General features: G+C 33.2%; 1 protein-coding gene across 3 annotated transcripts in view; it reads left to right on the top strand.

The window, feature by feature from the left end:
* The first annotated feature begins 6,535 nt into the window (after positions 1–6,535).
* LOC139488022 (RNA helicase aquarius-like) overlaps positions 6,536–14,241 on the top strand; it is a 49,061-nt gene continuing 41,355 nt past the window's right edge. The window contains exons 1-9 of one of the 3 annotated variants that reach the window (XM_071273335.1): positions 6,536–6,641; positions 7,449–7,561; positions 8,128–8,187; positions 8,626–8,666; positions 10,124–10,159; positions 10,792–10,837; positions 12,192–12,266; positions 12,738–12,869; positions 13,577–13,645. In XM_071273335.1, coding sequence (XP_071129436.1) covers positions 7,496–7,561; positions 8,128–8,187; positions 8,626–8,666; positions 10,124–10,159; positions 10,792–10,837; positions 12,192–12,266; positions 12,738–12,869; positions 13,577–13,645 — 525 coding nt within the window. In that variant the 5' untranslated portion in view covers positions 6,536–6,641; positions 7,449–7,495. Of the gene's footprint in view, positions 6,642–7,442; positions 7,562–8,127; positions 8,188–8,625; positions 8,667–10,123; positions 10,160–10,791; positions 10,838–12,191; positions 12,267–12,737; positions 12,870–13,576; positions 13,646–14,241 lie in introns of all 3 variants that reach the window. The other 2 variants (XM_071273334.1, XM_071273336.1) reach the window with 2 other exon arrangements.

Here is a 14,241-nt window from a genome sequence, read left to right as displayed (position 1 = left end):
AAAAGATAAAAGACTAAAACTTCTCTCCTTGCCGCATATCTTTTCATCTTTTTATATGACTGCCGGACACTTGAATTAAGGGTCAAGTAAACTGCATATTATTAAAATGCATATCCAGTAACCCAATTCACGGTGACGCACTCGTATTATGAGGATGCCGAAACAATGTATCTCAGTATTATGCTTGGTTGTACGGTATTACTAGTTACATAGTGTGTTAGTGACCTAATACGATATATACAGGGTAAGTAAATTCCATATGGGGTGAGAGCGAAGCACGCTATGTAACTAATTTATCTGACCGAATCTTTTTTGTTGTTGAATTTAGACTAGAGTTAACGTCACGAACCCTTTCAATAACTCTCTCAGGAGTCCGGCGATGACCTGTAACAAGATAAAATATCTGTATCTATCCAACAAGCCAATCAGCAAACATCAATCGACCAAATATGTTTTTCTAAGGACTGCAACCGTGTTAGTCATTAGGTTAAAAAATATGACAGTTTGTAAATATCTCATATGTGGACAGCGAAATCAGATATATACATTTCTGAGATTTGAAATCGGATATAAAACTTAGTACACGTAAAAGTCAAAAAGGCGTAAAATGCAAGTTATTTGATATATGTCCCACCATCGTAGATTTAAATTCAGACGTAGCATTTTATTAATTAAACGTGTTCGTTATACGGCTATATTTAAAAAAGAAGATGTGGTATGATTGCCAATGAGACAACTCCCCACAAAAGACCAAAATGACACAGTAATTAACAACTATAGGTCACCGTACGGCCTTCAACAATGAACAAAGCTATGATCATATTGACCAAAGTTGAAGTAATGACGAAGACCCCCTTTTTACAAGAAAACCACACACAGTAACGACTAACAATAGGCCTATAAAATACAGTGTGTTTATTCTAAGGAAGAGAGCAAATTGAGAGGGTGACACACATAAAATCATATTTTTATATCTTTCCACTGCTTACCTGTCAGGTTTGGACAGGGGAAGAATCATATTCACACTTTTTTTTTTAGAGCCGTTCCCTGCATGGTGTCTCTTCCAGCTAATCAATAAATTTAGTGGTACATTTATGAATAAGTTGAAGTATAGCTATTATTTAACCCGATAGCTCTGTTGGTTAAGACACGAGGGAATCGTACATTGTTTATCACTTGAATTTGATAATTGTCGCTTAATTATTAGGGCCCCGCCTTTAGGCGGGTCGCCCTATAGTGATCAGTCTGTCCGTCCGTCCGTCCGTCCGTCCGTCCGTAACACTTTAACTTTGTGTCCGCTCCATATCTAGAGAACCATTATGATTTCATACTTTATACTTTACATGTTTATTAACCACCACCAGAGGGCATGTCATGATGTATGTACAACTTCCTAGGTCAAAGGTCAAGGTAAAAAAACTTTGGTTTCAGTTGACAACCCTGTGTCCTGTGGTGGAGATCGTCCGTCCGTCCATCCATCCGTCCGTCCATCCGTCCGTCCGTCCGTCCGTAACACTTTATCTTTGTGTCCGCTCCATATCTAGAGAACCATTATGATTTCATACTTTATACTTTACGTGTTTATTAACCACCACCAGAGGGCGTGTCATGATGTATGTACAACTTCCTAGGTCAAAGGTCAAGGTAAAAAAACTTTGGTTTCAGTTGACAACCCTGTGTCCTGTGGTGAAGATCATGTCCGCTCTATATCTTAAGAACCGTTATGATTTCAAAGTTTATACTTGACGTGTATATGAACCAACACCAGAGGGTGTGTCATAATTTATGAACGACTGCCTAGGGCAAAGTTCAAGTTCAAAAACTTTGGTTTCAGTTGACAACCTCATGTCCTATGGTAAAGATTGTGTCCGCTCTATATCTTGAGAACCGTTATCATTTTAAAGTTTATACCTGAAATGTATATAAACCAATATCAGAGGGTATGTCATAATTTATGTACAACTTCCTAGGTCAAAGGTCATGGTCAAAAACTTTGGTTTCAGTTGACAACCCCATGTCCTATGGTAAAGATCGTGTCCTCTCTATATCTTGAGAACCGTTATCATTTCAAAGTTTATACTTGACATGTATATAAACCAACACCAAAGGGTGTGTCATAATTTATGTGCAACTTCCTAGGTCAAAGGTCAAGGTCAAAAACTTTGGTTTCAGTTGACAACCCCATGTCCTATGGTAAAGATCGTGTCCGCTCTATTATATCTTGAGAACCGTTATCATTTCAAAGTTTATACTTGACATGTTTATAAACCAACACCAACGGGTGTGTCATAATTTATTTACAACTTCCTAGGTCAAAGGTCAAGGTCAAAAACTTTGATTTCAGTTGACAAACCCATGTCCTATGGTAAAGATACAATTTTTTAATGCAGATTATTCACAGCGGGGCCCACAGAGATGGCTCCCATCTCAATGATATCTAGTTGATTTCTAGAGAGGCGTCCCGTGCAATCTAATTAAAATATTGATCTCTGATTACGTTATACTACATATGTAGTATAACGTAATCAGAGATCAATATTTTAATTAGATTGGCGTCCCGTGTTGAATCTTGTTACAATAGCAATAAAACTAATTCATGTTGTGCATTCGTCATGAGGAGAATCACTATTGTGGATAATCTTCTTATAATATATGTTGCTGGTTCTGAATGACCGTCCCTTGATGACCTCTGCAATTTGGCGATGTATAATTAAACCGGGTTTACCTGAGGCTGAACCTCATTTCAAGGATCAATGATTAAGGTTAAAGTTACGTGATTACGTCATTTTTACACATATTATAAGCAGTAATCAACGATATTTGCTGTATGAATTGGCTGTAAGGGGAACATGTAAGTGTGACCTTGACCTCATTTTCATGGTTCATTGGTTAAAAAATGTTAAATTTGTATGTTTTGATCTATAAGCAATAGCTCAAATGTATTTGGTGTATGGAATGATTGTTAGGTGTTACGTGTCTGTCTTGTAGGTATCACTCAGACCTTGGTTCATTGGTCAATGTACAGTTTATGTGATTTGATTTGGGTTGGGTTTTTTTTCAAATCTATAAGCAATAGATCAACTATAGTGGTTGTATGGAACGATTGTAAGGTGTACATGTCTGTCAGGGGTATAGTCTGACAGCTGACTTAATTTTCATTATGCTAGTTCATTGGAAAATGTTTAGTTTTTGTGTTTTGGTCTTTTTCAATTATGATAAGCAATAGGTCAATTATATGTGCTGCATGACATAATTGTAATGTGTAATTGTCTGTCCGACAGGATTTATCTGACCTTGACCTTGTGGTCATGTTTCTTGTTTGTTGGTTGTTGTTTTATTGTTTTATAGTTATTGTTGGTTATTGTGTTGTTTTTGTTGTTGTTTGTCTTTGGTTTTTTTCTCTCTCTAAAGGTTAACATCAGCAAAATCTGAAAATAATACTCTTATTAGTTGTCAGATTTTGATATAGGAAATAAGTTTATCGGCCGTGGGGTGATACATTTGTTTCTGTGTAAAGTCTTTTTTCCTTAAGAAATGTTGTAATTGTTACCTTGTATGGGTTTCAAGATTATTGCTTAAAATGTCAATATTCTTATTTTTTGTAATATAAATGAAGTGTGATTTTTGTTTAGCTTATTAAAGGAAATAATTTACTGATCAGTTTCTTCAGATATACAGTCTTATAACTATTGACTTCATTTTTTGCATTTTCATTGATCAACGTTTAACTTTCGTAACTTGGTCCGTTTCATTAAAAGTAACTGGTATACTATACTCGATGTTTCGAAGAATTGTAAGATGTATACAAGCCCGTCTCAAAGAATTGACAGTGCACAAGGTCATGTTTTTATCTGGCTGTTTATGACGTCTTTACACTAAATCCATTGGATGTTGGATGTGTACGGATTGATAGTTTAGTCTTAGATGCATCATTTTTTTTATTAGTTGTTAGTGGCTTTGAACTAGCTGTCAAATAACTGCGAGTACTCTCAGATCTGTTCATTGCGTCTTTTTGTGTCGGGATGTACTTGTAGTTCGTTCTTATGTTGTACTGTTATACCACTGTCCCAGGTTAGGGGGAGGGTTGGGATCCCGCTAACATGTTTAACCCCGCCACCTTATTTATGTATGTGCCTGTCCCAAGTCAGGAGCCTGTAATTCAGTGGTCGTTTGTTTATGTGTTACATATTTGTTTTTCGTTCATTTTTTTTAATAAAAAAGGCCGTTAGTTTTCTCGTTTGAATTGTTTTACATTGTCTTATCGAGGCCTTTTATAGCCGACTACACGGTATGGGCTTTGCTCATTGTTGAAGGCCGTACGGTGACCTATAGTTGTAAATGTCTGTGTCATTTTGGTCTTTTGTGGATAGTTGTCTCATGGCAATCATACCACATCTCCTTTTTATATGATATTAATTCAGTCTTGAGGAACATGGTTTATTTATATGTTAAACTTGTACCTTAAACCAGCGAGTACTTCTTAATCTTTCTGTAATTATTGTGTTTTGTCTTATTTGTTTATAATAATACTGTTAGTATCGACCTGATGAGTCACATTTTCGAACGAATTTTGACAGTGTGTTCATACTGATATTGTGTTGTTATTACTCTGGCACCACAATATAAAAAAAAAGAAGATGTAGTATGATTGCCAATGAGACAACTGTCCACAAGAGACCAAAATGACACAGACATTAACAACTATAAGTCACCGTACGCCCTTCAACAATGAGCAAAGCCCATACCGCATAGTCAGCTATAAAAGGCCCCGATAAGACAATGTAAAACAATTCAAACGAGAAAACTAACGGCCTTATTTATATAAAAAAATGAAAGATCGAAAAACAAATATGTAACACATAAACAAACGACAACCACTGAATTACAGGCAGCTTGCTCCTGACTTGGGACAGGCACATACATAAATAATGTGGCGGGGTTAAACATGTGAGCGGGATCCCAACCCTAAGAACGAACTATAAAAATCAGTCGAAAAAGGCTTAACTCATCAGATGGACAAAAATACAAGTGGAAACCTGTCAAGCCGTGTCATATTCTGGTTTCTGGAGGATAGAGTGCTTGAAAAACGTGTTTAGCAGCGCCAATTAATGTATGTGCCTGTCCCAAACCACCAAACTGTGGGCAAGTGGTTGTCTTGCGAAATTTGATGAAAAGACAATTTTCACGAATGTCCATCAATAATTAAACAGTCAGAACCAATATTGTTTGGTAGAATTATGTGCAAATAAAATTGAAAGGATTAATGAGAAAATTGAACTTGAAGCACAAATGCATTATATATTGGGAAATATACCCCAAAACGGCGGCTCTCCTACGTCACCAAAGTCACTTGATTTCTTACTTACTTGGATATGGGAAAGTGAACTAAAGGATGCTACTAACTACATTTTTTTCTTCCCATGAAGTTCCTGTATGTAGTCAGTCTCATATGAATTAAGTAACATGACGACAAGAAGAGGAGCACAATTGGTTTCCATGAGATTGCCGATTGTTTGATGAAAAACGCGTCCTCCAAACGTAAAAATTATGCTCACAATCAACAAGATTTGCAACATCTTAGTAATTTTGTCTTTTAGTTTGGAATGGGAATACTTGTGTAAAGTGTAGAAAAGTCAAGATAAAATAGTTATAGATTGTATGTACTCTAAAAGATCTTATTCTTCTTCTTTCAGTAAGCGGCCACCGTCAACTGGTTGACTATCCTGCCACATTTACGGAGTGCGTGCATGATTAAAATTTTTAATTCAACAAAAACTACGTGGAATTTATATACAGGTGCAAAATAAAACTTGACATGTCACTTTTACTGACGGAGCTGAGCCTTGAAAGATTCAGGACTCGAGGCGGTGACCTTACAGTTGGGCAAGGTGTTCCACTCTCTTATTGTTCTAGGATAGAACGACTCACTCCTTCCGAATTGTTGTTTTGCAGGATGGAATTCTGAATGCTTTTTCGTTGTTATTCCTGGAAGGACGTTCATTTGGTATCAGTTTATTTGATGTATCAATCTTTACATAGTTGTTATTAAGCTTATACATCATTATCAGTCTGCTCTGTTTTCATCGTTCTTGTAGGGTAGTCCATCATTTAGATGTTCAAGCATGTCACTAACCGCAGATGAAGTGTTGTGGTATCTGTTAGTAACATACCTTGCTGCCCTTATTTGAACCATTTCCAATCTATAAATGTCATTTTGTTGGTACGGGTCCGATTCTGAACTAGCATATTCAAATGTTGGTCTGACGAGGGACACATATGCTTTTTCATGAATCAACATCTGCCAATGATTCGCGCTACCAGCTCTAAATTTGGTATAACTTGACCGGGCTTGCCAGTTTTGTTTTGTTTTTTTAACTTGATTTCATCCCAAAAATATGCTGTATTTTCCTTTTCGGGAAAAAACCCTACTAGTACCTTTAAAAACTGAGTCGATATTGACAAAAACACGAAAAAAAACAACGGCGAACTCGAGTGCTACTAATGTGCCCGGAAGTATACATTTCATGTCCGTGTATTGTTTTTGATATTAACTACGTCTTCACAACTTCCGCTGCATGTGTGAGCGACGATTTTGAATCGTTTTGTTTTTGCATACTTATTAAACTGATTTCAGAGCGAATGTAAGTTATGTTAGATTTATACAGGAAATAATTTTTGTTCTCAATCACCTCGATTGTACATAAAACTCTAAACCAACCTGTACATTTGATCCATACTTCTCCGCTATCTGAGTTCAAGTACTAACTTTTTTTAGTGTACTTCAGATAAGTAAACGAACCGTAAGCAACTAAGTGCACAAATGTCAGAAGATTATATCACACACAAACGAGTTATATACCTACTAAAAATGTTAATATTGGACCATTTGTTTCAAGTTGAAAAAACAGGTAAGGATTCACTGGAATAAACATTAATGAGGAGGGATTGGACCTTTATCAGGATTTCAGGATGGGGTGTTTTTAAGCTCGAGATTTCGGGATCCAGAAATTCTTTTTTTCGAATTTCGGTATGGGGGATTTACATTTATTTAAATTTGGGACCTCAGGATTTCCTGTTTTTAAGCCCGGGATTTCATGATCAGGACCCCTCCTACCCCCTCAATTAATCATGGGGTTATCTTAATCTACCAAATGGGTTATAATTTCTTGAGTGCTTACAATAATGAAAGGCTATTTTATTTTTTTAACAAGTCACTACATCATAATGCTGAAGCCTTTTTTTCCGTCTGGACTTTTGAGAAAATATTTAGCAGCACATTGAGACCCAATTTTGGCAAGAAATCTTCATTACTGGCTATCAATCATATGATTCCATTTGAGGTACATTTATGTTACCTTTTAAAATTGTTTACCTGATTTTCCAAGATTCATCACTTCATGAAAGACAAAATATCAAGTTTATAGATATAATATATTATCCAGATACAGTACTAGAAAAAAATGTTATTGGTGTAGATTAAAGAAAAACATAGATAATGGCAGAAACAAAGAAAGCAAGACCACTTACTGTTGATCAGATTCAAGAAGACAATATCACACAGGTACATGTATAGTGTTTTATCTTAGGTACGAAGGCCCATTTATATGATATTAAAACATGTGAAATTTGATATTCACGAGTGGTACTAGCGTTTGCTTTCAACTGTAAACCAACTAATTTTGGCAAACAAAGTATTTTCGAGAGTACATTTTTTAGCAAAACATCTCAATTTTCAATGATCACAAATGTGTGAGACTTGGATCTTCCCATTAATAAACCATGCTGTTTGGTGTGAGCCCAGTTCCATATTGAAGGCTGTACTTTGACCTTTAATGGTTTAAGTTTACAAATTGTGACTTGCATGGAGATTTTTCTTATTAGCACTCATACCACATCTTCTTATATTTTAATGTTAGAAAATAAGAAGATCATGAAAATAAACTACTGCAAAGTTAGTTAGAAAGACCTAAATGCAAAATAAAGTATGCATGCAAATAACTTGGTTTAAAGTCAAAAGATGTTACATTTTTTATTATCTAGGAATCCTTTTTTTTTATTGAAATATTCAGTTATAGAGTGTTTTGTATCAATAAATTGTTCATAATATCTTATTAATATCTACTACAGTTGGCAGGACTACATTGGTCACAGGAAGCTTTGAAGAATGGGGCAAAGTTTAAACCACAGGTATTTCTATATCTACCAGTAAATGAATATAATGTTTTTGAAATCATTTTCTAAAACTTGTAGGTCATATTTGAATGCAACTTTATTTTTTAAATTATTGAAAATTAGTAATCTTTTTAAAAAAAAAGAACAAAAGGCATATTTTCTCTATTTTTCACTTCAGTATTTATTTATCAGATAATTCAAGTTGTCAGTTTATAACCAATAAAGTTTTGAAAAAAGTATTAGTAAAAACTAAGTGTGTTTTCTTGTTATTAGTAAAAACTATGAGTGTTTTCTTGTTGTAACAAAATTTTGATTTATACTGTAGATATTGTTAGATAAACCTATAAAGTTCTTTAATTCACATTTTTTTTATTTGAGTTTGTATTGATAATAAACATTATCTGTAATTATCTGTATTTCATGTGAGTAAAATTTGTTTCTCTATATTTGTAGTTGGTTGAAGACATTTATAGAACAGAACTGGTCAATACTGGGTAGGTAATACACTACACAGAGGTCAACATAGTCTTGTAACCAAGAAATCCTCAGTCTAATATCTGGGAGACTGATATGAGGATTCGGTCACAACTAAATGTTAAACCTAAATAACCATGCACCATAAACTAGCAGTTATACACAGAAGATGAATTCCACTTAGTATATTATTTATTTCCAAGACTGGAACTTGTCACCAAGCCTGTGACTTCTAAACTTATGTCTTTTACAATCATTTTACAATATATATATATGAGAATTAAACAATTAGCTAAGATCAATTATTACATAATGTGTTGACAAATATAAACAAGTTATTATCCAGATAAAGAAAGATAAATAATTAAAACAACTCTTTTAGCAATGTCTCTAATTTAAGAAGGATAAAGGATTAAGCCCTGAGGCATCATTGTCACTTTGATTATAAAATGTCCATTATCAATTAGATATATATTAACTTATTGTCCAAGTAGAATATATAATATAAAACATAATTAATGAGAGTTTCAAACATTAGCATTAAAAACCTAAACACATCTGAAAGTCATTTTAACTCTGTCAGAGTCTTCCACAAAGAAATACAATAAAATGCTGCATCCACCACCAAAGGAAAAATAACATTAATAACTAAAGACTACAGCTGAGGGTAGATCATAAGTAAATCTTTTTTGAGACAGAATTTTCTTATACTTAGCCAGAATGAAGATTTTAATATGCTCTTTTCAAAAATATAATAAAAAGTAGGGGTCACCGTGCTATTTTTCAAGCTATGAGTCGTTGAAAATTGCCTAAATTTGGTTAGATTGTTAATGGAAAAACACAATTGTGTGCATAAAAAATAATCTATGAGATAGAATTTTGAAATAAATTGTGAAAAGATAGGTTTTGTAATATGTTTTAAGAAAATAAGAAGAAAAAATGGTGTCACCGAACTTGTTTTCTTGCTACAAGTAAAAAGAAAAAAAATCCCTATCTGTCCAGTATAAATTTTTTACTAAAAGAGTTATCTTCCCTTAAATGGCTCAGTTGAAAAAAATGATTTAAAAAGCAAAATAAAATGATATTTGTTTAATTATTTTGAATTATACAATAAATTGCCAAGTTTTCTTTATATTATTAAACTGTCTAACCATTAAATTGCAAATCTGTCTCCAAATTTGCAGATTTAGGCAAATAACTAGACCGATTTTTTACTGTGATTGTTCAATCCAAGATGGCGGTATACCATGAATCTACCTTACAAAAGGTACTATTTAAAAAAGCACAATAGAAACAATTGAAATGCACTGACCCTAATAATACTGTTATGTTGGATGACAATTACATTCTTTTTCTTATATCTTCACTTCATCTTACTAATAATACAATAAGAGCTCCTTTATATGGCTGTTCAACTTACCTGTGGCTTTACAATATAAGACTGATTATATAATTTTTAAAATGATTTGTTTTCTAGATTTTCAACAAGACGAAGCATGATGTTAGAATTCAGGTATTACTTATATTTATATGGTTTCCTTTCAATTGTATTACCATTTTCGCAATTATACATGTCTGCAATAAATGTTTTAACAAATTATCTCCCCTGATACAGATGTATCACTAAAGTCAATAATGACCAATGGTGGATGAGTTTTCTATAAAAATCCCATTGTATGACCTGTTCCTTTACAAACTAACAAACAACTAAGGAAGATGTTCTTGTGACCAGGCCACACCATATGTTTATTATATAACATTTTTTCAAGCCAACCTATAATTTTTGGATGACCAGAATGTTTAAGTACAATGTACATGTACTACAAAATAAAAAGACTTAGGCAAATCAAGAAGCAAAGATATACATTTGTAATTGTACAATATCTAATTTATTATCTACATTCCCAAAATATAGACTGCAAAAAAAACATGCGTCTATTTCTGTAAATGCAAGAATAAGAATAGTTACACATATTACAGACATGACTTTCAACTTGCTGCAGGTCAGTCAGTGAAGTTAAATATACATGTTTTAGCAGGATCAGGAAAACACTATAATTTTAAATTTCTTTGATATTTATTGCTGTAAGATATTGTCTGATTATTCTTGTGCTATAAATTATTATATCTTTCTTTTTCTTTCAGTCAGTACCTAGAAAATTATTTATGGCCAAATTATGATTCAGAAAAGGTAATTTTTTAAAGGTTTCAAATAGTCGCAGGTACATAGTTGTTATTTATTGTTGAGGAGTGGTCAAGCTTCTTAGTATTATTGTCGATTCCTCACCAATTCTTGTTAAGTTCATAATTTAAAGTCTTAAAAGAAAAAAATAGAAAATTTAGTATCAATTTTCAAAATAGTTGTATCCTTATTTGTTGTTATTTTCTGTACAAATTTTATATAAAAGTAAGAAGATGTAGTATAATTGGCAATGACATAGACGTTAACAACTATATGTTACTGTATGGCCTTCACCAGTGAGCAAAACCCACAACTTACCTTATGACAAGTCCTACACTCTGAAATTAATACAGTACACAAAAATGAAGTAATTTCAAAGTGGCTTATAGGTGATTTTTGACACTTTACAAATGTGAAAGGAAACAAAAAATAAGCAGAGCGCAGGTCAGGCACTCTTCATCTAACCATTGAGGGCTGTTCCAGAAAATACTATGTCCCCCCCAGGGAAGGCAATTTTTTTAAATATTATGTGGGTGGTTGTATTTGAAATACCAAAATGCAAAGGGAGTGCTGTTCTAATTAAATTTTATTTCTGTGGGTGGTGGGGGTTAAAAAAAAGTGCCGTCCCTGGGGGGGACATAGTATTTTCTGGAACAGCCCTGAACAGGAATTGTAGAAAATTGTGTTTGCCAAACAAAACAAAAAAAGGAAAAGGATCAACAGTTATTATATTGAAATTATTTTTTTTTAAATATTTTTTATGTGTAAAGAATATAGAGATAGTAGTAAAACTTATATTTCTTTCTTTGTTCTAATTATTCTTCAATTTATTACAGTTTGATCTAAATGACAGAACCAAAGAATGAATGAAAGATAATCATCCTTTAATTTTTGTTGTTGTCCCTAATGAATTTAAACTTATATCCACAAATTGACTAATAATAAAAAGCAATGTGAGAGATACACCAATGAGACAACAACCCATAGACACTAAAAAACAATAGAAATTTTATTTAAGAAGACAACTGTTTATCTTAACTACTGCATTTACAACTGCCATTTATGATGTTATATTTCTACATTTAGTTGTGGTTCCTCTGTGACTGTGGTCTAAGTAGTTACTACTGTAATCACTAGCCAGTCAACACTGAGCTTGTGAGTTGAACCCTGCTTGTGCAGGTGCACTCAACTCCAATCTTAAATGACTAGGATTGTTAATTTTCCTATCGATGGTCGTGGTTTTCTCCAGTCACTGGGGCTTACTCCACCAATAAAAACTGGCCGCCACAAAATAGCCTGAATGCAGTGCTTGTAAGTGGTGTTAAAACAACATAAATCAAATCAAATCTATTTTTGTTTGTAGTGTTCTTATGCTCATCAGTTGTCAATAGCTGCCATGGTCAATGAGAAATTTAGAGAAAGAGTTCCTCAATGGGAGGTAAGGTTATGTGGAAGAGCTTTGATAAGATTACATTTAAAATATGACAGTGATGGCTGTATGTCATGGAAATAAGAAGTTGTGGTATGAGTGCCGATGAGACAACTCTCCATCCAATTCACAATGCATAAAAAGTTAACAATTATATAGTAGATGAAAGTACAGCCTTCAACACAGAGCCGTGGCTCACATCAAAAACAGCTAGCTATAAAGGGCCCCGAAATGACTAGTGTCCAATCTATATAAATAACGAGCCATACATTATTAAATGATTCTGTATTTTTGCATAGAAAAGACTCCTTCTTGTGAACATGTTTGACAACCTGACCAGAAAGCATGCACACTGCAAATTTATAGCTGATATTTTTATGTTTATATTATATCAATTTTTCTGAGCAAATCTTACAAACATCTCTTATGTGAAAAAAAGGATAAATTATATAATTAATTTAAATGTTGGTTTTTTTCCAGACATTCAAGCGTAGACCTGAGAAGTTTGCTGATTTTTTCCATCAGATGTTGCAGGCGTGTTTACATGAAGGCAAGCCTTTCAGAGAACAGTCATTGTTACTCCTCTTCCTAATTCACTGTTTCAATAGTCTGGTAAGTTTAGACAAATTATATGTTATATATTATTGTTATTTGTAAGATAACGCAGAATAGTGAAAGTTATGAATATTTTATTACTACCAGTTTCTTTGTTTTTGGTCGTACTGTTCCGGTTTCACAAAAAAAAAATGCAACTAATATTTAAGGTACATTTTACCTATACTGATTTATTAATAATTTATGATCAATCTTAATGTTAAGTTTTTTTTGTGAAACTGACATCAGATACTTAACTTTCATTGTATCATTATTTAAAGAAATCAAATAAATATTGAAGGCATTTTCCCCAATCTATCTTTACAAGAGGCAGTGGAATTTTGTAGGATAAGTTGTCATTGCCATGTTATTCACAGGAGTCCCCTGTAAACAATTTGATATATACAGTCTTTTTGATGCTAGGACTTCTATCCTCTTATTATGAATCACAAAAAGACAGAAGATACTAGAATTCAGCGAATAAGACAAGATCAGTGATCCAAATTCCAATGTTGAATCTGACATTGATTTTCCACGATTTTGTTATAAGATAAACATGTCTCAAACTTTGGTAAGAATTCAGAGTTAATGCTTTAATTATGTCATGGATATGTTATAATTTACAGGTTATTTTGGCTCATGAAAACAGTATCATATAATAATCTATTTTCAGGATTTAGAAACTGAAAAACAATTATATATTCTATGATTTCTTATTTAATCAGGAAGTGGATTTAATAAGAGAACAAGTACAAAGATTGGTTTCCTTGCCTATCTGGAATAATTTGTTGCAGGTAAGTTGTTGTTAGGTCATTTACAGTTGAAAGAGTCACAAAAGAGCTTTTATTAACTGTAGTAGTCACGTATATTAAAGTTATTATTTATCTTTTTTGTATTAACTATTATAATCTGTTACTGATTTGCACTGTTCAAAGTAGTCAAAGAGTTTCAGTTTTATAAAATATATATGTAGGACTCAAATCTATGGCAGATTCCTAATCTATGGCAGATATGGCGTCTTGCCATCCCAAATCTATGGCTGATTTTCACAATCCTAATCTATGGCAAGTTTTGTAATCTCCTAATCTATGGCGGATTTTTGTTGTTTCCAAATCTATGGCAAATTTTAGGCAAATGAAAAACAATGCAGTACACATATGACCAATGACTTGTCTTAAACAAGTAGAAATGCACGAGAGCATGTCTATAAACATTCCATAATGGTCAACCAAATCATGATGGCAACCAACATATTTTGTAAATGATCAAATTCATATACCTTAATACATACTTCAAGATTGAAATAAACATTTTTTAATCTGCATGAAATTGCTTAACCCATTCATTTAACCAACTAGTAAGTCTCCTAACAAACAATTAGGCAGTTTGT

Source organism: Mytilus edulis, chromosome 9 (genome assembly GCF_963676685.1).
Source record: "Mytilus edulis chromosome 9, xbMytEdul2.2, whole genome shotgun sequence".
NCBI classification, from domain to species: Eukaryota; Metazoa; Mollusca; class Bivalvia; order Mytilida; family Mytilidae; genus Mytilus; species Mytilus edulis.
This window is presented reverse-complemented; position numbering and strand designations above follow the sequence as displayed.